Raw genomic sequence first — 22,263 nt, forward strand, 5'->3', positions numbered from 1 at the left:
CTGCGATGGGGAAAAAGTCATGCAAGCAGCGCTCGCGGGGAGCGTGATGGTGGCGTGTTGTGGAACTGGGAACTCGGGCGCGGGAGAGGGTGTGCACATCAAAACAGAAAAGCAAGCCGTAGAAAAAAAAGGCAACGAGTGATGATGATGGAAGATGTGCGATACGATTTGCTAGCATCAATCAGGATGCGCGGCAATAGCTTTCCCCGCGTTGGTGCGTCGAGGCCTGCAGAATGTTGCAGCCTGACTGCACTTCTGCTGACGAGCCTCGAGCTACCGATGGACAGCTGCATTGGCCCCCACTCATACACGATTTGACTTGTCCCAGAAGCTCTTGTCAAGCGTGTCTCGCATGCTTTTCAAGCATTTGAGCATCGAAAGCCCAGTCCAAAAAAAAACGAAAGATTGGTTGGCCAAGCTTAGTGCGTGTTTAACGCACTGATTGTGGCGGATATCGGAGCTCCGGTATTGCTCGGAGAGGCGCAGCGGGCAAAAGAAAAGCCACGAAAACGCTCCGCTGCAGGCCATACCACCGCTAAAGAAAGAGCTGTCAGAATGCAGCAAGAAAAGGGATCATCATTCACAGAAATCAGCTGTCATGGTCGAATCGAGACCGGGATGGACGCCGACGCCGACGCCACAGTGCGGGGAAGAGCGCTGCTGCGGAGCACTTACACCGTTGCAGGCAACCCGTGTCCGGGCGGAAACACGGAACCGTTTCTACGTTGTGCAACGGAGAAAAGTGAGACATGACAGACAGGTCCTGTAGCGGGGAAATCATTCCAAGGCCTGATTCGGGGAGGTTGGCGATGCAGTTGAGCTTGGCTCATGATGGAAACGTTGCTGCTTCACCTGCACAATGTGGAAGAGGGAGCACTCCGCCACACTGTACTGCAAAGACCGAGCTCGACTTCCTCATGCCAGACAGAAAATAAGAGAAAAAAGACCAAGGAATCAATGCAATACGGGGCCGGAAATAAGCAAGAAGCTGTTTCTGTTTTCTGTTGGCGCTCCCCTCCCCGCCACGAGACGGGTGCACAAGGACTCCCCTTGCGCCGGCCGGGCAAGCCACCACCTCGCTCGAAAGGATGTCCGCAAGAGCGTCGAGACCTGCATGCATATACATCAACGCAGCCACAAACCTGACAAGTCTCCATGCATAAAGGTGTATCCATATCAAAATTGCATCTTCTGCACACATGAACATCGCCGAGTGGCCTGGTTGGTGCCACCAGGCGGGGGGCTCGCTCGCAACGATGCTAGACGTTGGGCAGCCTCGCTGGTGCGGTGACAGCCCGAGATCGTTCCCCTCATTGATCTGCACAGAAAGCAAAGTTTCCAACGATGGATTGTTTTGCTAGCATGCGTCAAAGGGGCGTGTGTTTTGCAGCGCCACAAAGACGGCAGGCCCGTCATTGTTCGGACAGGGCTTGCATACTGTGGTACAGCAGATGCGGAGAGGCGCGCAAGCAAAACTCAATTCCCGAGTGAAGACAACTGTTGAATCAATAGTTTTGTATCCCAAACGGGCCGTATATTTTATGGACTACTAAAAATTCCATGCGTTGAAATATTTAGACCGTCGCCTTGAGTGCACGGCTGACATCAACCGGCTTGGGCGGCGAATCTGGCGCGTACGGATCATACAGCATGACAGTCTTCGGGACCGCCAGCTCTTCCCTCTCCATGAACCTCTTCACATCCTCAATCCTGACGCCCTGGTGCTCCGTCACCGCCGACACCTCGTCCAGCCTGTCCTTTTCCGCCTCGGGCATCGACTCCGTGTAGGCGTAGTCGAGCAGCACGCCCCACTCCTCCCACAGCAGCAGCTCCGTCTTGTCCAGCGCCGCCAGGTCGTGAAGGACATTGTGCGCGATGAACGGCTCCCCGCGCAGATCCGGCGGCGCGTCCACGAAACCCGTGTAGCGGCTCGTCGCCACGGCGCCTCCCCCCGCGCGCACCTGCCGCCAGGCCTGCGGCGCCGTCTGGAAGTCGATGCCCGGCCGCAGATCCAGCACGTCGACCCCCGCCGCCCTGGGGACGTCGGCGTCGACGAGCCGCCAGCGCTGCGCGTCCGGCTCCCAGATCTCGGCGACGACGTGGTCCAGCATGTAGCCCGGCGCAAAGTACGACGCGAACCCGGAGCGGATGCGCGCCGCGTAGCCCTTGCTGCGTGCGAGCGAGACGAGGAGCAGCGCCGAGTCGCGGCAGCAGCCGACGGTCTGGTCCAGCCGCTCCCGGTCCGCGGAGAGCGTGGCGCCAGGTCCGCGGGTGAAGAGCCGCGTGAACATGACGGCGGCGTAGCGCGTGTGAATCTCGGACTGGCGCTCGGGGAGGACGTACGCGGCCTGCGCGCGGTAGTGCAGCACGAGCTGGTTGGCGGCGTGGTGCAGCGCGGGGATGTCGGACGGCAAGGCTGCGATGGCGGCGAGGGCGTCGTCGCCGGGCTGAGAGACGGGGCTGTGGCCGAGCCAATATTCAGACATTTTCAATGTTTGTTGCTCTGTTTAAATGGGACATTGAAAACAAGAGCGTTCGATTTGCGACTCAAGATGACGACGCTCAGTTGGAAAAGCGCTTCGATGCTCATATATACACCTACTGCCAGTCATAGACGAATGGCGCTGACGACTCCACTGACGCGGCTGAGGACGTTGGCCTGGGTATTTGCTTCGAGGCCTAGAGCCTGATTGGCATCCTTCTGCACCTAAAACTTGATAAAAGCTGCGGGTTATATTAAAAGAGAGCACCAAGGCCTTCGAGTGGCCAATTCGACTGTCAGGCAACGCGGCAAGATGAACATATTACGTACGAGATGGTACATGCTGGAACACGTCGTTGCGTATGCCTCGATTGTGATGTAGCTGTAGATATTCCATTTAGTGCCCTGCGTCAAGCTCCTGCTACATACAAGCGGGAGTAGCGTCTTCTCCTCCGGCGCAGTGATGCAGCACGAACGTAACGCGGGAATGTCGAAAGCCACGGCTGCGATGGTAAGATGGCCACCGCCGACTGAGAAACAAGGCTGTGGTCCAGACAAAATTCTGACATCTTGGGGCTTTCAGACTTGAGGATGTTGCTGCTGGATCTTCCGTCTATTTCAGCGTGTAACCGTAATTCTTTTTTCTTTTCAAAGAGAAAAAAAAAGTTTAATAATATTAGCATATTTCTGTGGCCAGCCAGCCCGCCACGGCGCTAGCAAGAAAAGACGCCAGTTGGCTGGCTAAAGTTAACGTTAGCCGTTAGAAAAGAAAGACTTTAGAGGACAGAGAATAGGATAAATAAGAGAAATTAGGAAAATCAGAGCGAATAAATGAAAATTCCACAAAGTAGAGAAAGAGAAGACAAACAATTCAAGATGAAAATAAAGTCACTGCTTTTACTTGAGCGGCGTGTTTTTTGGCACCTCTATGCCCGTGTACAAATATCGTCGACAAACTCCATCGATTGCGCTGGACACGATCGCTAGATGCTATATCAGGTTCTCGGGCCTGAGATTTGACGCCCTTCTGCATGAAGAAGGAAATTGCATAAGAGTACCGCACATTCGACCAGTGGAGAGTAGCGGCATGACACAAGTCGTCCATTCCACTTGCACACGGACCCTTAACAAAGTCAGCGACTCATGTGCGGCGCATTCCATGCCCGAGCATCCGCCTGCGTACATGTCGACTGCAAGATGGATAGTAGAAGCGCTGTATAGAAAGGGTAATTTTCCCCCTTGGAGACTCTCGGGCTGTATGGTACGTGGAACTAAATCTCGTCTCTGAAGAAGGAAAGGTATCGTCGCCAAGAGCACACCGACGCCTGCGAGAGACCAGTGCAGCGAGTGCAGCCCTATGACGCCGTCCTCACGTCGCTCGAGGAGACCACGCACTGTCTTGGCGGCAAGGGTGGTGTCCTTTGTACAGATCACGTTGGCTTTGGACCCTACTGACACGGACTGTTGTTTATTTTCATTTTTTACGCAGAGAAACAAAAAAGACGCCTTTTCAAGGGGAATCGGTGCTTCTGTGGGGGGGCTTGGCCAACCTTGAGGGTCTATTTTTAGTAAAGAAAAAGCTCTAATCAAGATAACATTAGATTCAACCTTAGTGGACAGTGACCTTGATTGGCGCAAGGGTCCCATTCAAATTCTGACAATGCTAGTATCGAAAGAGTATGTGAGCTGAACCCCAACCCAGCCGGCAGCCGGGCCGTCTTACAACCTTGCGAGCTTTAAAATGCCTCTTTTTGCCCGAGACGACAGCACGTGGGCCGTGACTGTGGCTGTGGCGGAACGCGCGGGAGGCTCCGTAGACGTACTATCAGCCCTTTCCTCTGCCGCTTTGGCCGGCACAGGCTGTCACCGCCCCCGAGGTCATACCAGCTTCCTGACTTCCAGATGCACCTCTCATAGGGTCTCTCGCAGACTCTCGCCCAACCGGCGCCTTTACCGCCAAAAAGAAATCATTTTCGCAACCAATTAGAAAAGCGTACATGAAAAGAGCACTACAAAAGCCTTTCGCGTATCCACAAGTGAGCGAAGAGCAAAGTAGATCCAGTCAGGTTCGTCTTGTGGAAACCAACAAGTCAGCCAAAAGATAGCGAATATAAACGTCCAAGCGTTTGCCGCCTCTCATATTCATCTTACTAAATCTACCCGTAAATTAATATGGAACTCTTACTAACGCTTGTTTGAGTCTTAAAAAGACTCCCTGCATCTGTAAATGGTTCTCAAGGCATATCATGACTCGGTCCGTCTGAAAACACCTAAAATTACCTCAACAGGCAAAAAAAGCCTATCCTGCCTTCCACCGGTCTCTTATGTCCCTATCTTAGGTGGAACTTGAACTTGGCACTCTCTTGGGACTGGTGTCTTACTGCATATCCACTAGATAGATCTATCTACCGAAGTCTTGGCCGCGAACCTTTGTCGCGATCCCATACGCACGGCCGTATCTGCCTGCAGTACCAAAACCAGGTTCTAGAAACCGAAACTGTGAGCCATGTATAAATTCGTTGTCTCGTCCGATGGAAGTGCAGCCGAAACGGTAGCCTACCACACTCCAAGCACTGTCTTTCGTTCTTTCTGCTTCATCACCACCCCCCTGCCGCTCCTTCAAGACCGCTGCTGTGATGAGATATATTGGCTACTTTGGCTGCCTTCTGGCTACTGCCAGCGCCTACCCGGCGTCCGAGCAGATTGACGTTCAAGCCAGTCTGCTCAGTGACCCGAAAGATGTCGCCGACAAGAACTTCGATTACATCATCGCGGGTGGTGGCTTGACCGGTCTGACCGTGGCTGCCAAGCTGACAGAGAACCCCAACATTGAGGTCCTGGTTATTGAGAAAGGCTTTTACGAGTCCAACACTGGGCCGATGATTGAGGACCCCAACAGATACGGTGAAATCTTTGGTACCACTGTTGACCACAACTACCTCACTGTGCCCCTCATCAACAACCGCACCGACAACATAAAGTCCGGCAAGGGTCTCGGCGGATCTACGCTGATCAACGGCAACTCATGGACCCGCCCCGACAAAGTCCAGATTGATTCGTGGGAAACGGTTTTCGGCAACAGGGGGTGGAATTGGGACAATGTACTCCCATACATGAATCGGGCTGAGCGTGCGCGTGCGCCGAACGCAGACCAGATCGCCGCCGGCCATCACTTTGACCCTACGTGCCACGGTTTCAACGGCACCGTTCACTCTGGACCGCGTGACAACGGTCAACCTTGGTCTCCGCTGATGAAGGCGCTCATGAACACCACTTCTGCCCTCGGCGTTCCGACCCAGGTGGACTTTAATTGCGGTCACCCGCGTGGTGTGTCCATGATCCCGAACAACCTTCTAGAGGATCAAGTGCGTGCGGACGCAGCTCGCGAATGGCTCCTTCCCAACTATCGCCGCAAGAACCTCAAGGTATTGACCGGACACGTCGTGGGAAAGGTTCTCTTTGATCAGAACGCCGCCGGACTCAAGGCGATTGGAGTCAACTTTGGCACTAACAAGGCGGTCAACTTCAATTCATACGCCAAACATGAGGTTCTGCTGGCTGCCGGCTCTTCGATCTCGCCCTTGATCTTGGAGTACTCCGGCATTGGCCTGAAATCCGTCCTCGACAAGGCCAACGTTACGCAGCTCCTGGAGCTGCCTGTAGGTATCAACATGCAGGATCAGACTACAACGACTGTCCGCGCACGCAGCACTTCCGCCGGTGCCGGCCAAGGCCAGGCTGTCTACTTTGCCAACTTCACCGAGACCTTTGGCGAGGACGCTGCGTATGCTGCGAAGCTCCTCGAGACCAAGCTTGACCAATGGGCCGAGGAGACTGTCGCCCACGGTGGCTTCCACAACGTCACTGCCCTTAAGGTGCAATACGAAAACTATCGCGATTGGCTCCTCCACGAGGACGTGGCATATGCCGAGCTCTTCATGGACACCTCGGGAAAGATCAACTTTGACCTGTGGGATCTCATTCCCTTTACCCGCGGCTCCACCCATATCCTCAGCAGCGAGCCCTATCTCTGGCAGTTTGCCAACGACCCCAAGTTCTTCTTCAACGAGCTGGATCTTCTCGGCCAGGCCGCCGCGACCAGGCTGGCGCGCAAGCTGCAGAGCAGTGGAGCGATGGCGAGCTACTTCGACGGGGAGGTGATCCCGGGCTCTCAAGTGCCCAGCGATGCAAGTCTAGGGCAGTGGGCTGACTATGTAAAGGACAACTTCCGTGCCAACTGGCACGCCGTGGGTACCTGTTCCATGATGTCAAGAGAGCTTGGTGGTGTTGTCGATGCAGCGGCCAAGGTGTACGACACCCAGGGTCTCCGTGTCATCGACGGCTCCATCCCTCCTACGCAGGTGTCTTCTCACGTCATGACAATCTTCTACGGTATGGCTCTGCGTATTGCCGAGTCTATCCTGGACGATTATGCGGCGGCTTAGTCGGCACACGGGGAGCAAAAAAAAAAAGACGCCGGTGACTGTGAACCACTTCTAAAAGAAAATGGTTAAAAGAAAGTGATAAAGATAGCGAGAAATAAGGACGAGTAAGGACGAGTAAGGGGAAGTAAGGAGGAAAAAGAAAAATAAGGAGACATATAATGAAATACGAAGAAGGGAAAATAAAGAAAAAGGAAATAATAAGTAGAAGAAACAATAAGCAGAAGAGATACTAATTTGCCATCTATTATTTTAAATTAATTAGACCCACTGGTAACTCAGTCTGAAAGCAGTAAGCTCAAGAGTCTTAACAGCCGCTCAACTTGGCAACACCTCAAGCAGGGCATCCCACCACCATCCGCACGCCCTCAATTACGTGGCTGTCAAGGTCTCAAAAATTATACATTTACACATAAAATCCGAAAATTGGTCTATCACAGTCATTAGTGGGCTACAATACGTAGGAGCGAGATGAAAATTTGAGCAAGACCTCTCCGTTGCTGCTTGGGAGCTCCCATTGACTCCGCGTCCTACAAATACTTGGCTGTGTTATCTGGGCTCTTCTTGGGCTTTGCCGCCTCCTCGAATAAGGCTAGAGCACTCTCGGTCTCCATCCCTCCTTCTGTCAGCGGTAATTGCCATTTCGTCGAATACTTGCGGCTTCCAGATTGTGTCGTAGGCTGGAGGTCGGCCGTTGGCGGCAAGCGGGCCCAAGTCAGCCGAGGACTCCAAGCCGTCGTTGTTGTCATCGGAAAGATAGGCAGAGACGGCGTCCAATAACTGATCAAGTGGCCCGAAGTTGTAGGTCTGCCCGCGGGCTGCAGTCTTCCTGCGGGCCCTTAGCGTCGCAGATTCCTGCAGAAGTTGCTTGTAGGCGTCAGACTGTTCCTCCTTATTGATGGTAGGTTGGGAGGATGCCCTGTTGTAAGAGATGATGAGCTGCGATACCTCGCTCGTGCACAGCCTTGACACTGCCACTCACCATGAGAATACTCCAGTCACCAAATCCACTACTCGCACATGAAGAGAAAGCAGCTTATTCAATGCACTGATTTTACCGTGGTCGAAATCCTGCTCCTCACCGCCTCGGCTAACAGAGCGTCCCTGAGTGAGCGTCATCTCCGTTGCTGCCAGAGCCGAACCCAGCTTCTCCTGTATCAGAATAGTGTGTCCTAAGATTGGGAGGGGCGTCTTCATCTTGCCGCCACCGATTTGCGTTAAATAGCGATGATTTCGAAGAACTCTTAATGCCACTTGGAGCCCGGTTAGCTGCCTTAAAGCGGTCGATAACTTTTCCGACCCAGCAGGGCTGGCCAGAATCAAATGTTCAATTTTAAGGTGTAGATTATTTATAATCTGGATTGTCTGGTCGCAGCTTGATGTCAGTGCCCAAGGGCCGGCAATAATACCGACCATTTTGTTGATGGCGATTGGGCCCCGCGCGCAGATAGTAACTGAGCGGTGCGAGACCTTCCGCGGACATGGCTGAGGGGTTTCAGCTTTTATATGCACTAAACAACCCATTTCAGCTGCCTCCAAGTGCTCCCAAGGCGCGGCTTGGCGCCACATGACAACACTGTGATAGGTTATTAAATCTGTTGGAGAATCAGTCGAGATGATAGCCCTGGGAAAAGCGCATTCTCGTACGAAAGCCTTCGCAAGAGGCAGGCTGTTTTTGGTCGCACGCCCTGGTCCCCCCCCCGCCTGGTCCCCGCCTGCGCCGCTTAGAACTTTGCGACGCTCGGTAACTCGAACCTCGAATCCCGCACAGTTTCTTGTTGCCTGCAATGTCGATCAAATCTGAGCTACTCGGTCAAGCGAGGACAGTCAACGCAGGGTACAACCGGCTCAGCGAGCTACCACAAGGAGCACGTTCCTGCCAATAGCCTCCTAGCAGCGCTGTAGAGGACGGAGACCGGTGGAAGCTGCAGGCTCGGCTGTGGTCAGTGTTTGGCGATTCGCGAACAAAGCTCAGGTCTTTGGGGGGTGGCCATGCGCACTCTCGCGTTGTACGCCTGACAGCTGTGAATTCAAAATCTGCCTCGAGTAGCTTGGCTGTTGCCAGGTCATGTGTCGGCTGCGTGCGACCAGTGCAGCTCGCTTGTTCCTCTCATTTGAACCAGTTTGCTGGTGGCGGCGGTGCCTTGGCATAGTTACTGCGGGTACTTAAGAGCGGACTCTTGGCTGCATATTTGAAGCCCCAGGCATTGTCTGTCGCTACGTTATGCGTCTGCCCTGGGGTGGCTGGGCTAAAATCTAGTGGCCATTGAGGTAGCCATCGCGGCACAGCCACAACGTTGACCGTACAAAGACAAGCCTTTTCCAGCCGCTTTACTTTCAGCACTGTCCATTTTAGCGATGACACATGTCCGAAATTGGCTGCTATCTAACGCCAGAGTCTCATTAATCGCATCTTCTTGTGGTATTGTGGTACGCTCGGCCCTGACGGCGCTCACCGCACAGCTTCTCTCAACCCTTCAACGCGATATAGTTTTCGTCAGTGTCAGCACTGACGTTTGTTCTTCGGAAAGAGCGCTCCTGCTGCCTCATCTCGTGGCCAGTCTCGTGGATAGAGTACCTGGGCCACAGATGCCCGCCCATTTAAAATGATGCGGTACCACCAGGCTTGCCTGCGCATCTCAGCTATGACACTTGTAGATGTGCAGCGACATCTTCGAACCACACGAACGAGTGATGCCACATTTGATGCCATTGTAGTGTGCTAACCCTACTTTATACTAAGTCTTTCAACTCAAGCAGCATGGAAATGCGCCCATCTTTCCTTGATCTATCCTACTTCTACCACGCCCCTCTATTTGAACCCAACGACTTTGTAGTTGAAGTAACAGTCCGAGTTATTATCGACATTTGCTGTCGACGTCGCCTTCAGCGTGACCGCGCCATTCTTCACGACCTCGACCTTTTGCGCACCCAAGCGCATGCCGTCGACCGCTGCATAGTTCAGACCGGGCTTCGCAGCAACCTCGCTCAGGACATGCCCATTGGTCGTCACGCGGATTTTAGTGTTTGAGACATCATCACCGAAAATAATGGCATAGTTGACAGAGTCCCGAGCCGACTGCCACGCACTTGGCTTATTGCAGTTTGCAGTGGTCAGAACCGTGCGGTACCACATGGCGCCGGACGCAGACGCGCCCTTGACCGGTGCAAACCGGCCGTTGCCTTTGTATGCAGTGATGAAGGACTGGATGAGCGGCTGCCATGCGGTGTGTGGCCAAACTTGGTTGCTGGAATAGGCAGTGATTTCGGGGTTGTTGGTGAGGGTCTCGGGCCAGTTGTTGCCAATGTAGTGGCTCTCTCCTGCGTCATTCTAAAGCATCGTCAGCCTCCCCAGCAAGCATTCAGAAGATCAGAGGAAGAAACTTACCCAGGTGAGAACCTCGACCATGTCGGGCTGCAAGTCAACAAGCTGCTGCATTCGCTGCGGCAGATTGACCTCTCCGATGCGATAGTAGTGCCCTCCGCAGCAAGCCTTGAACTGAAGCGACGACAAGGCTGCAAACGTCAGAAGACATGCTGCCAAACAGAGATCCGGGACACTTACGAGCCATATACGTCTTTGATACCCCATGCGCAGCCCGCATCACCGCCGAATCGACCGACGAGCTTACATTAGCGGGCTGCCTGCCACCACTAGGCCATGCCGACTCCCACCCGAAAAATCCATCAACCGCATCCGCCCAATTCCTCACAAACGTGGAAGGGTCATTGTATCCAGGCGCAGTATCGGCATTGGGGATAAAGTACACGACATCAGCGAGACTTTTCCAGGTCCAGGACTTGATCTGGTCGACGGTGTAGCCGCCCATGCTAAACGTGCTAATCACGGGCCGATTGTCGATGCGCAGGTACGCCGAGTTGCCGACGTACTTTTGCGCAAGCTTGGTGAATGCGTTGATGTCGTGCTGTTGGTAAAAGTCCATGCTGATGAAGAGCTTAAAGTTGCTCTTTTGCGCGGCGGCAAAGAGACCCTCGAGGGCGTTGAGGGCCCAGCTCGCAGAGGTCTCGCCAATGTTGACGGCAAAGGCATCAATGCCCAGGGCTTTGGCCTGGTCAACATCGATCTGTGCGTGGGAGGGCGTCACACCTCCAAGCTGTTTGTTACTTGTGAGAAGGTTTCAATGAGTCCATGGTGGCGGTGCACATACCATGTAGTGTGCATACACAGCTTTGGCGGCGGCTCGGCTGGCCAGCAGCACGGTAGCGGCTGCACGTAAAGAGAAGCGCATTTTAGGCTTGCTCGACGTGAATGAGTGTAGAAGCTGCTGCTCCGTGAATTAGCCACCTGAAGGTAAGGTAACTATTGTGTTTGATTGTAAAGAAAGAGATGTTGGAGATGCTGCTCTACGAGAGTTTTATAAGAATGCATTCAAACCAAAGCCAACTAAACGAACAAAAAGCCAAGACCCAATGACGAACTGGATCTGACAGTTACATCAAGCCAAGCCCGAGGCGGATCAGGTCAGATTGAGGTTGCATTGCACACGGTAAGCAGTCAGCACACTAAACGGATCTTATCTGGGTTTGCCTTGGGCGAAGAGAACGGCTGTTGGTGAAACGGAGGGCTTTGGTGGAGTCGCTATTGCGCTCGGTCCGAAATCCTACAAATGCCGGCGATCCTTCGGGGATGCATCTCTGTGGCAATGGCCGAGAACAGTTCACTCGGAACATTTTCTCCTTCAGCCTATATTGCTAGCTGAGACGCAAGTGCCACGTGTGGGCATGCAGCTTTCGGCCGCACTGATTTACGCGCGCGCGACATTACAAATGGCGACCGCAGCCGCAGCCGATACGAAAATTGACAAAAAAAAAATTGGATGCTGACGGCTTGCTATGTCGGTCGGAAACTTGTCTATAGAAAAAGACCATGTCATTTCTGCGCGCATCTTGCATGCTTCATTGGTTAATATGCTGTCCCTCCTCCGCTGTCTCTCTGTTTACTTTTCCTCGCCGCAGCTCGCGCTACTGCTTAAGCGGCAGCGGGCACCTCGATGGACTTTTCGACGCCGTCGGCCTTGGCCGAGTTGATCTTCTTGCCCGTCTTGGCAATCTTGGTGAGGACCTCGTCGTAGGGGAGGTCGGTGACGACCTTGGCGCTCTGGTTCTCGAGCGAGACTTCGTAGCTCTCGACGCCTGCGGGGGGGTTCAAGTTAGCGGGCGCAAACGCGGTACGGGTACGGGAGGGCGGAAAGGAAACGCACCGTCAAGCTTCTTGAGGACGCGGTCGATGGCGCCGGAGCAGCCGCCGCAGGTCATGGTGACGTTGAACTCGTAGGTGTGCGCGGCCATTGTTGCTGGGTATTGTTTCGCCTGTGATGCGGGGTGGCGTAGGTTGGAGGGGGTAGAGGTAGCTGAGATGCGGTGGTGGAAGTGAAGCTGGGAAGCTGGCAGCTCGACTGTGAGGGAGAAGAAGGTGAGATATACGTATTTCGTATTTCGTGGAAAGACGAGAGGAAGCAATGCAAAGGACAGCAAAGGACAGCAGGATGGTTGCTAATTAATAATTAATAAAGCTCCCCCCTCCAAACGGCCAACCGGCAAGGCGTCACGCTACGGGGACGATGGCGCGACACAGAGTGTCCGAGAGTTACCAGGTCTGTGGGTATCTACTCCATACGTCGACCACCACAGGGATACCTGCCCCGCATGTACCCCGACGACTGCTTGTGCCTGGCACAAATCGCGCTGGTCCTCCGCCAAACGTCAAAGCTTGGAAACTTGCTCAACTCATCCCCCAATGTGCGACATGGCTTGTTTCTCCTTCTTTCAACAGCGCGCCTCGACAATGTCCCTTTATTTTTAGCAGCAGGTACACATCCATCTCAGGGGGACGGCCTCATCTCCTTCTTCTGGAGACGTGATTCGGATTTACAAACGAAAGCGCCCATGATGTGATGTCTGCGGCCCGCTCCCGTTTGTCCCCGCGCCGCGCCGCCACCGCGAAAACCACGCAGAGGAAACCCAGAGACGTAACGTCGGGGCTGCACGGCAATCAAACTATTGAAACGTGCTCGTGGGAATGCAGGACACGGTTTCCAAAGCGAAATTGACGCTTGTTTCAAGCGACTTGGAACCGATTATCCCCGGACCTGCAGGAACGAGGTCCTGTCAATGCCGCCATCGCCAAGGCACGCTCCTCTCGATGACCCCGACTGTGCGATCCCAAGCAACCTCGACAGTCATGATTCAGTGACTTCCACCTCTTGAGTTGTGTGCAGCTATCTCAGACCTGGACAGCCCTCGGTTGTGCTGTTGCCTCAGTAGTTGGAATCATCGTCGCATTCCAGATGGCTGACGTCGCCATCCGCGGCGTCCTCATCCAGTTCACAACCCTGCGCTGGGGCAAACACCAACGCAACGTCCGTCATCAAGACTCGACGCTCTCCGCTTCCAACCACAGGCACCCAAGTCCATCGTCCCCATCCATTGGCTGACATGACCTGCACCGCAGCGGCAACCTCGTCTGTCGCATTGTGTGCAAGGGACAAAGCAAGAAGTCCTCTCTCGCGATTGTTTGCTCCTTGTTTCCTCACTGACTCGGGCCGTGCCGCAATGCTCCACTCCTCGTCTATCCTGAAGTCGCTGAATCCAAGAACGCAAAGACTTTGCGACAGCTGCATGCAAGTCCTCTGCGTCTCATTGTCGGCGTAGCTCATGATGCGCGCCAGAATCTCCGTGGGCAGCGCGCTGCTATTCTGCGGGGGGACACCGCGCACAGTCGCCACTTTGAAAAAGTTGACCAGCGCTGCCAGGCCGCCGTAATGCTTCTCCAGCCTCGCCGCCGTTCCGAACGAGTTGCAGCTGACGATCCTCGCACCGGGCGTCAAGTCCATGCCAGCGTCCGCGCTCCAGGGAGGTCGTGTGAGAGGATGCAGCGACATGCACTCCTCTGATCGCAGGGGCGAGAGGTTGAGCGCATCGCTGAACCGGACGACTCTGTGCTTGTCGCTGCCGACGTAGACATCCGCAAAGGCAATGTCAAAGACGGACATGGCAATGATTTGAAACTCTTGCTTCCCCTGCGCCCAGCCCCAGTCGATTGCTTCTTGTATCGCAGCCCCATCAACGACAGTCGAAATGTTGATGACGACTCCCTTCATCCAGTAGACATGTCCAGCCGGCGCCGCACCAGCCACTTCCCCTTTGCGGTGAAAGAACGAACCAAATGTAGCGCAAGGCTCCAGAGCCCCCAGGTCTCCGCCCTCAAAGCATGGTCGTTGCCAGTTGAGATGGACCCCGTTGCAGTGGTCCTCTTCCCTGGCAAAACAGTATTCACGACAGCACACTGCCGAGCTGAATTGTGCTTCGCCCGACGCTATAGATAGAATGGCAAACACAAACTCCCGCAAGACAAAGGAATCGCGGTCCCACTCAAGTCCAAACCGAGTAATGGCCCTATGATACGTCCGATAAATTTTGGCCAGCGCATGAGCAAGAAAGACGTCACGTCCACTGTACAGCGTCCTCTTCGGCACCACACGGACGGTACCGTGTCCTTGCACCAGCGCTTCCAGCGTTCGTCGCTTCTTCGCCGGCTCGGCCATCTGGTCCCTGCCGCAGAAATCCAGCGACAGCGTCGGATATCCGTTGTACATGCTAGGCCTAATTGCGCCGCGCCACTGCGCGCCCCTGTGCGGAAAGCTCGCCAGGTTAAAGTGCGCGCCGTACTGCATCGTGAGCACCTCTGCGTCCAGATTGACAAAGACGACTATGCTAAACACGCGCGCGTCCGGCCGCAGAATCGCCAGCGTCTCGTGCCGCGCGGGCCAGGGCAGGCCCCGCGGCGGCGCCTCCGCGGCGCTCATGGTCAGGATGCCGGCGTCCTGCTCTTCTTCCATCCTTGCATAGCGGTCGCGCGTATCCTTGAGCCATTCTACGAAATTAATAGTCAGCTGGGTGAAAAACGGCTACTGATGCCAAGGTTCTTGAGTATTACCTTTGTATTTCTCTGGATGGCAAGGTATATCTCTAATGACGCGCATGCCGAGGATGTTGAGATCACTCTCGAAGCGAGTCATTTCTGTATAATAGCGACCGCGAAAGCGGTGCGCCACGAGGCCATTTGTGCCTCTTATGGACGACATTATTCAAAAGCGCAGATCCTTGCGATGGGCTCCCACATTGCCGTCCAAGATGAAGTGCGAAACGAGGGGCTTGGGAGTGCTGTGTCAAGTACAAAAGCTCGCAGCTGAATCTAGCGTTGAGGCGTACACCTTTTGGCCCCGCCCCTTCATCCGAGGACGGTACGCATTGCAAAGGCATTAATAGTCAAGTATTACAAGTATATTATTATTCCCATCAACTGACGACTATATAACATTTTGAAAGATACATGACCAGACATGTAAGCCTAGATACTCGGTTATTATTGCCGCAGGACAGCATTGCAGGGCACAATAGGCAGCGTGACGGAACCATCATACTCGTCCGTGACGTGCTCCGGAAGCTCGCAGATGGACAGTTCATTGTAAATCTCGTCCAGCCAGTTGCTCAGGTATCCCCTCTCATAAAAGACCTTTGTGTCGTCGGAGGGATCCCTTATGCACATGGTGACAATCGGTCCTGTGCCCTCTTCCTCCTCCTCATCATCATCATCCTCGTCTTCGTCATCGTCCTCCTCGTCCTCCTCGTTCGTCCTGCCATTCTTTTCAGCCTGGTCCTTTTTTTCCTGCCTCTCTTGGCGGTCCTTCTCGCGCTCCGCCTTGATCCGCTCCGTGTCGTCGTTCCTCCTGTCGTGCTCCTCCTGCGACAGTTTCTCGCTGATTTGCGCATGATCCCAGCGCGGCAGCAGCACGTTTGTCACCTGCGTCATGGGCTTGCCGTCGCGCTGCACCGTCTCGTAGACGATCCTGGGCTTCCACTCCTTGTGCGGTAGGTCGCCCCAGATGCAGGCGATTTGCTGAATGTTGGGCAGGAACTCGAGAATGTTGCCCACCACGCCTACGCTCTGGTACATGGTGAAGGCGGGCAGGGCCAGGTGCTTGATGGTCTCGCCAATGTCATGAACAGGGTCCTCCTCCTCGTCCGCGTCGTCGTTGTCGTCTGGGGCCATCATGTGCGGCATCTGGAGACGGTCGCAGAAGCGCCGCCAGTAGCGGCGGTCGACGTAGAGATGGTCGCGCTCGGGGTCGTATTTTCGAGTGTACGGCGGGAGGCCGTCTTTGTTCGGGGCGAAGCCGGTGTTAATCTCGCCTTTGGAAATGGTGTTGCGGTTAAGCTGGATGTCGTGTTTCTTGAGCCAGTTGAGGGTGACGGAGCGTGCTTCGCGGTTGACGAGGAGAAGAGGAGGAATGTATACGGCAATGACAACTTCATCGTCCCAGGCGCGTTCCTGGCCGTAGGGATTTCCAGGTTCGAACTCGCCCTCGTCGGTATCTAAGCTTCCCTGGAACTCATCTTCGCTCTCCTCGACTTCCTCGTCTTCCTCGTCGTCGTCGTCGTCGTCGTTTTCACCTTCATCTCCGATCGGCGCTTCATTCGTAGCATCGTCCTGCCCGTCCCCTTCGCCCGCTCCGTCGTCGACGTCGTCGTCGGCTATTGTTATGACGCCATTGCTTGGTAGCGTCGTCGGCGCTGGAGGCACCGGGCCGGCTGTGTCCTCATTCTCGTTCTGTCCAGCAACTTGGCGCAGAGCGAGCAGCCGAATCTCTTCAAACTGCTCGTCTGACATGAACTCATCCGCATCATCCCCACCCATAAGCAATTCGTCATCGTCGTCTTCCTCCTCCAGCAGCCATGGGCGTGCGGTGCGAAAAGGCACCATGGTGGGGGCATCGCCATGCTCGCCCAAAGTCAAGGTCCAGATGAAATGGCGCAGCTCCGCCGGAAGGCGGTCAAAGGAGCTGCCCATGGTGTGTGTCCGAAAGCAATACTAAGGATTCAGGCTACTGTACAAGTGCAAATAGGAAAGAAGATGGCCGAGCGGCCGAAAGATGAAGGGAAGAAATGCGATGGCAACGGAAGACGTAGGAGGGGCTGAACTGCCGGCGCGAAGTGGGACGCGACGAGACGCGATCAGGGGTCTGATCAGCGATCAAGTAATTAATATCCGTACACTGTCCCGGTGATTCACAGTCTACATATCATTGCCCTTTTTCTGTTTCCTCTTCTCCCCAGGAAAATACAGGGTCCCTCATTATAAATCTTTCGCAGCCCCGTGGGCAAAAGCAGTGACGGTTATCCGCTCAGCCTTACGTTCGTTGCTACGTCAGTAAAATAAGTCGAGATTAGATCGTCTTCAGTATCGTTATAGTGCAGGGAGAAGACCAGTGGCCGCCTCGGGGAGAAAAGTGCCAGCGCCAGTGTATATTCTGTGCCCTGCATGTGTATTCAGTTAGACCCGCACAAAGCCTCCTTACTATGTTATAAAAGACGCTTTCGGCCGGTGCCATTCTGTGTTGACGACCCCGCAAGCAAAAACCGAGCCGTGACAACCACTCTATCCACAAGACGCACAATGTCCTTGCCCGCCTCCCACCGGGCCCTCCAGCTCGAGAGCAAGGAATCTGGCTTTCAGGTGCGCGTCCTGGCCACGCCGCAGCCCACGACGGGCACCGCCATCGTTGCCGTCTGCTCCGCCGCGATTCTGCCATATCATGGCGCCGTCTATAGCGGAAAACATCCCGTGCAGTACCCTACGCCGTTGGTGGGCGGGTTCAGCGCCATCGGTCGCATCGCTGCCGTGGGACCAGATGCCACGATTCTCGCGCCGGGGCAGCTCGTCTACGTCGACTGCGTTGTGCGTGCGCGTGACAGTCCGGACGAGTTCTTCCTGTCGGCCATTTCCGATGGCCTCACGCCAGGCGGCCGCAAGTTGATGGCGGGAGCGTGGCGGGACGGCACCTTTGCAGAATTCGTGGCTATGCCGCTGGAAAACTGCATTCCCCTCAACGAGGCCAAGCTCTGCCAGGTTTTGGGGTACTCGCCGCAGGATCTGGCATGCATGGCGTACATGCTCGTGCCCTACGCGGGGCTGAGAGACATACGACTTGAAGCTGGCGAGACTATTGTCATCTGTCCCGCCACAGGCTTCTACAGCAGTCTGGCGGTGCAGGTCGCCATCACCATGGGCGCCAGCGTCATTGCCTTGGGCCGAAGCGAGGACAAGCTAAAGGCGCTCGCCATCGATATTCATTCTAGATATCCACTGGCTAGCATGGAGACGGTCTGCATAACCGGGGATGAGGCCAAAGACACGGCCGCTATCAAAACCCTGGGCACCGTTGACGCCGTCTTGGACATTACGCCCTCAGCAGCATCCGGTTCGACGCACACGCGGAGCGCAATCAAATCGCTTCGTCGCGGTGGGCGCATCAGCGTCATGGCCTCTACCAAGAATATTGCCGTCTCTGAAATTCTCCTCAACGGCCTCACAGTCAAAGGTAGGTCTCAGCCCATGCCGTCTCTGCCAGGGATACGAGTATTGACTAGCGCAACTTCCCAGGCAAGATGATGTACGAACGAGACGCGGTAATCCATTTCGTCAAGATGCTGGAGGCCGGCTTGTTTCCGAAAAATGGCAATCTCGTGAAGACGACTGTATTTGGCTTGGATGAGTGGAAGGATGCCTTCAGCTTTGCTGCCGAGAATAACGGAATTGGCCAATGTGTAGTTTTCAAGCCTTAGTGTTGGTCTAGTATAAGCAAAACAAAGGAATGATCCTATATACCGATACCACCAGTCACCCGGGAGCAATAGGTGAAAATAAACAATATACAGACAAGTGATAGCCTAATTAAGTAGGAGGAGATTTAGTCGTGTTAGTATCCTGCCGCGTACGTGGTAATGGTGACGTCTGCGCCACGGCATTTGGCGGGGTTCCCCAGGCACGAGAGACTATCTGCGGGAAAGACAAAGCTTCTTCGAGGCTATTTAGTGAAAAGCCTAATGTAAATTTTATATAATGCTTGCATTATTTCCCTACATGCTGCCTCATCTACTCCATGAGGTTGACTGCAAAATCGCCGCCCTCGCGCATCGAGTCCTGCAGGGGCGTCTCCCACAGCTCGCGAAAGTGCACGTTTGCGATATTGGCCACGGCCATGCCCTTCATGCAGTCCGAATCGATGGTTGAGGCGTACACGTTCCGAATGCAATCCACGAATCGTTCACTGACCACAGCCTCGCAACCTTGATCTTGAGCTTGTCCAGCGAATACTCCCGAATGCAATCCACGAATCGTTCACTGAGCACAGCCTCGCAACCTTGATCTTGAGCTTGTCCAGCGAATACTCCTTAGAGCCCTTGACACCAAAGTACTGCGCGAGCTCATACACCTGTAGGTTCGCCGTCGTTCAGAAATCTTGGTCTCAGTGAAGTAAGCACTCGTTTTTAGCTGCCACATACTAGCACTCCGCGTACAAGAAATACAGACTCGGAGCAGAGCATTCTCGGGATCGCGCCACATTCCGGCACGCGCAAATTGCTGGCACACGCCTTGCTCGAGCAACTCGGCGGGCCGACGGCTGAAATGCGTAGCGTTTTTTTTCTTCGTTATGGAGAGAAGGAAAAGAACACACTATCCTACTTCGTTCGGGATATAGCGGCTCATCTGGCGCTGTGCGGCACAGAGTTTCGACGAGGCGCTCTTTCAGCGGCCTGCCGACAGCCCCGTGGACCTCAAAGACAGCTTTCATTCACTTTCACAGTGTCCTTCAAGCTTGTATTCACCCAAACATAATTTTCAGTTGATCCGCATCTCATATAGCACTTAATCGCTCCGGTTAAGATAACACTCGTTTGGCGAATTGGCCTCTACATTGCTTCCTCTTACTAGACGCTGCATGAATGCGCATAAGTCAAGCAAGTCTACCTTCCTTTTTGTTTTGAATTGCCAAATTCCTGGCTTCTCCTGATACCGATGATAACAAATGCCTGCTCCAGCCGAGTTTGAAATGATCATGGACGAGATGAAGAAATATGCCTTGAGTAGTTTCACTCGTTTAGAAAAGCAATAGTAGATATGGCTGTAGGTACTGCTCTATACCTATAATTTTGCACATAACTGAAGTATAGGTAGAGCCTGTGTAGTCGGTCGAACCTTGACACCATCGCTTCTGCCTGCTATATTGTGCACTCCTGTCGGCATTCAGCAGGAACAAATTTGCAAAGACCCAAACACAATGCGTACAATCGTAAGATATTTATATGGAGTGAGTGGCATGAATCACTTTGTTTGAGACTGTGCTGGCCATGACGACAGTCTGGACACTTGGCATTACGCGATAGCCATCTACCTTCTCAGCCATGATTGATGATGAAGCAGGATCCATCGAATCCCACCCCCTTTCCAACTCTAAAATAAGGAGCCATATTAGCTACCAGAATTGAGACAGAAGAAGCGGGGGCCGTCTACAACGCCGCCCGACGTTAAGATCATCCACAGCAGCCTTGGTGGCCATGTTTTCACGCCCGGCAACTTTACAATTGCCGAGCTCGTTATCATTCGCCGCTGAAGCCAGATCAACTCTCCAACATCCATACAAGTAATTTATGGCGAAAGACTGTTTTGGCGGGTCGTTACATAGCGCTCAGTCCGGCTGTAACAGTCCGGCGGCCAGCACCGTATGCCCAGAGCACGGCGACGAAGCAAATATGGAGAAGCAGTAGTCAATCGATATAGAACTGTCAGCATGAAGTTATGTCAATCCATTCAGGGCCAAATCAAGCAGGTCGAACCGGTCACTGGCCCTGGGTAGTGTACTCTTAGGTAACTAGCAAGCCCTGCTTGAGACACGGCTGTCCAGGCAAAAAGCCCCGGCTCTGTTGATGATCAGCCTGTGGTGCTGTAGCCGAGAATCAATGTGATCATATCCACGGGCACGTTACTCATCAAACAGAGAGAGACATACCCGCATGGGCTCAGCGTTTCTACCGCTCGTAGCCGTATACTTCTCCCGTCTCCGGAATCACACAAAAGTGGAAGTTTAACCCCCAATTTCTAATTTCCAGGTCATAACTAGCTCATGCATCAAATGAAGCGGCCCTTAGACCCCGTATATTAAGAAAGCTTGGCCGCTTACTTGACACATCACGCGACGCCTCTTCGACCAGTCTGCCAGCATTCCACACATTCGGCGACTTTTCCGTCACTGTTTTGACCGGGGACCTCTTGTAGCCGGTGAATCACGCAGCAGTATTCTAGCATTTTCTAGGGAGAAAGAAATCCAGAAAAAAGGCTCTTCGTGATATTCATGCACTGGCCTAACGTGAGCATCACTCTCTCTGAATTCTATACCCTTCGCTTCGACTGCATCGGAGCTTTCAGTCTTCAGCCAAATTTGGGTAGGGTACTGACTTGACAAGCTGTAGCTTTTATCTATGCTTTTGTTGCTTAAAGATGAAGGCAAACCACCCGAAACTCTGCGATTGCTCATAACCGCAAACGAAATGATGGCAAAGACGGACAACCCGAATGTCTGCCTTGGAGCTACGTCACGGAGTCGCGTAGTCGCTTAGTATCTAGAATTCATAATAGCGGTATATCTACTCTATCTCATCGAGCCTATTCCCAAATGATCTTGCGGTTAGAGAATAGATCACTCCCGCGCTGTGCAACAACATCAGCGAATAGGGATGCCTTCAAGATAGTTCTTCCTTCAAGCGCCGGTGTCTTGGTGAAGATTGGGCTATGAAGAGTCAGTGTCTGCGTCGAAAGATATTGATTTGTCGTACCATCCGCAATTTTGGCAGAAAGCGCGCTGCTTTGAATAAGTAGATGTTCATATAAGAGGCGAAATTGCGCCTTAATTAAGTTTACGAACCTGAACAGAGTTGCCGGATTCGGTGTCGTCATCTCTGTACAAACTAATTGTGGATTGGGGGTCGTTTACTGCCACATTGTCGTCCTCGACTACATAATTTATGGAAAATGCTGCTCGATAAAAGAGGCGTTAGTACGAGCGTCCCGGTGAGGGCGAGCGCACCATACCTCCTCCTGCTCGACGGCAATTTAAACTTAGTACATGGGTTAGCAACAGATTACCAGAACAAAAATCGCGCAAAACTTTACCAGTGGCAGGCAATAGTTGTGACCACATTTCTATGTAGCTGCACGGTAATTGAGCCGCAGTTACATCTACCAGATTGGAAAGTCATTTGCAAGAAAAGATGGCTGCACGAGGTGGGCGATGAAAGTAATAGTTGAGAATGTTGGAGCTCTGTGAGATGATACGGGAGAACGTTTTTACATGGTGTATCAATATACCGGTACTTATTGCATCGCGGCCGGTAACCAGGAGCTTGTTCCGCCGGACTGCGTCGGACTTCTCAGCTCACATGCAAGACGAAAGTCAAAAGCTTTCAGTCTACTTTCCCAAT

General features: G+C 53.6%; 11 protein-coding genes across 12 annotated transcripts; 2 read left to right on the top strand and 9 right to left on the bottom strand.

Moving 5' to 3' along the window:
• Positions 1 to 1,574: 1,574 nt before the first annotated feature.
• Positions 1,575 to 2,486, bottom strand: LMH87_008625 (uncharacterized protein; the record flags this gene model as incomplete). The annotated part of the gene is made up of 1 exon (XM_056201823.1): positions 1,575 to 2,486. One exon carries the CDS (start codon positions 2,484 to 2,486, stop codon positions 1,575 to 1,577), a length of 912 nt encoding a protein of 303 aa, XP_056056447.1.
• A 986-nt stretch (positions 2,487 to 3,472) lies between these two features.
• On the bottom strand, positions 3,473 to 3,960 carry LMH87_008626 (uncharacterized protein; the record flags this gene model as incomplete). The annotated part of the gene is made up of 3 exons (XM_056201824.1): positions 3,473 to 3,605; positions 3,666 to 3,876; positions 3,939 to 3,960. 3 exons carry the CDS (start codon positions 3,958 to 3,960, stop codon positions 3,473 to 3,475), a joined length of 366 nt encoding a protein of 121 aa, XP_056056448.1.
• Positions 3,961 to 5,118: 1,158 nt separating this feature from the next.
• LMH87_008627 (uncharacterized protein) lies at positions 5,119 to 6,927 on the top strand (the record flags this gene model as incomplete). Of its 2 annotated transcripts, none has more annotated exons than XM_056201825.1 (1): positions 5,119 to 6,927. In XM_056201825.1, one exon carries the CDS (start codon positions 5,119 to 5,121, stop codon positions 6,925 to 6,927), a length of 1,809 nt encoding a protein of 602 aa, XP_056056449.1. The 2 variants fall into 2 exon arrangements, with proteins under 2 accessions (XP_056056449.1, XP_056056450.1); XM_056201826.1 differs by having other exon boundaries at positions 5,362 to 6,927.
• A 546-nt stretch (positions 6,928 to 7,473) lies between these two features.
• Positions 7,474 to 8,493, bottom strand: LMH87_008628 (uncharacterized protein; the record flags this gene model as incomplete). Its single annotated transcript, XM_056201827.1, has 3 exons — positions 7,474 to 7,843; positions 7,907 to 8,177; positions 8,445 to 8,493. 3 exons carry the CDS (start codon positions 8,491 to 8,493, stop codon positions 7,474 to 7,476), a joined length of 690 nt encoding a protein of 229 aa, XP_056056451.1.
• A 1,243-nt stretch (positions 8,494 to 9,736) lies between these two features.
• Positions 9,737 to 11,174, bottom strand: LMH87_008629 (uncharacterized protein; the record flags this gene model as incomplete). Its single annotated transcript, XM_056201828.1, has 4 exons — positions 9,737 to 10,255; positions 10,313 to 10,440; positions 10,490 to 11,039; positions 11,094 to 11,174. 4 exons carry the CDS (start codon positions 11,172 to 11,174, stop codon positions 9,737 to 9,739), a joined length of 1,278 nt encoding a protein of 425 aa, XP_056056452.1.
• A 740-nt stretch (positions 11,175 to 11,914) lies between these two features.
• LMH87_008630 (uncharacterized protein) lies at positions 11,915 to 12,234 on the bottom strand (the record flags this gene model as incomplete). Its single annotated transcript, XM_056201829.1, has 2 exons — positions 11,915 to 12,078; positions 12,147 to 12,234. 2 exons carry the CDS (start codon positions 12,232 to 12,234, stop codon positions 11,915 to 11,917), a joined length of 252 nt encoding a protein of 83 aa, XP_056056453.1.
• Positions 12,235 to 13,202: 968 nt separating this feature from the next.
• LMH87_008631 (uncharacterized protein) lies at positions 13,203 to 15,029 on the bottom strand (the record flags this gene model as incomplete). Its single annotated transcript, XM_056201830.1, has 2 exons — positions 13,203 to 14,818; positions 14,882 to 15,029. 2 exons carry the CDS (start codon positions 15,027 to 15,029, stop codon positions 13,203 to 13,205), a joined length of 1,764 nt encoding a protein of 587 aa, XP_056056454.1.
• A 281-nt stretch (positions 15,030 to 15,310) lies between these two features.
• Positions 15,311 to 16,795, bottom strand: LMH87_008632 (uncharacterized protein; the record flags this gene model as incomplete). The annotated part of the gene is made up of 1 exon (XM_056201833.1): positions 15,311 to 16,795. The coding sequence occupies one exon, from the start codon at positions 16,793 to 16,795 to the stop codon at positions 15,311 to 15,313; it is 1,485 nt and encodes a 494-aa protein (XP_056056455.1).
• Positions 16,796 to 17,401: 606 nt separating this feature from the next.
• On the top strand, positions 17,402 to 18,570 carry LMH87_008633 (uncharacterized protein; the record flags this gene model as incomplete). The annotated part of the gene is made up of 2 exons (XM_056201834.1): positions 17,402 to 18,326; positions 18,389 to 18,570. 2 exons carry the CDS (start codon positions 17,402 to 17,404, stop codon positions 18,568 to 18,570), a joined length of 1,107 nt encoding a protein of 368 aa, XP_056056456.1.
• Positions 18,571 to 18,880: 310 nt separating this feature from the next.
• Positions 18,881 to 19,332, bottom strand: LMH87_008634 (uncharacterized protein; the record flags this gene model as incomplete). Its single annotated transcript, XM_056201835.1, has 3 exons — positions 18,881 to 19,066; positions 19,131 to 19,220; positions 19,291 to 19,332. The coding sequence occupies 3 exons, from the start codon at positions 19,330 to 19,332 to the stop codon at positions 18,881 to 18,883; spliced, it is 318 nt and encodes a 105-aa protein (XP_056056457.1).
• A 2,116-nt stretch (positions 19,333 to 21,448) lies between these two features.
• On the bottom strand, positions 21,449 to 22,041 carry LMH87_008635 (uncharacterized protein; the record flags this gene model as incomplete). Its single annotated transcript, XM_056201836.1, has 5 exons — positions 21,449 to 21,572; positions 21,619 to 21,644; positions 21,708 to 21,817; positions 21,875 to 21,900; positions 21,956 to 22,041. 5 exons carry the CDS (start codon positions 22,039 to 22,041, stop codon positions 21,449 to 21,451), a joined length of 372 nt encoding a protein of 123 aa, XP_056056458.1.
• Between the last annotated feature and the right edge of the window lie 222 nt (positions 22,042 to 22,263).

The sequence above is a fragment of the Akanthomyces muscarius genome (assembly GCF_028009165.1).
Source record: "Akanthomyces muscarius strain Ve6 chromosome Unknown contig_18, whole genome shotgun sequence".
In the NCBI taxonomy this organism is placed as follows: domain Eukaryota; kingdom Fungi; phylum Ascomycota; class Sordariomycetes; order Hypocreales; family Cordycipitaceae; genus Akanthomyces; species Akanthomyces muscarius.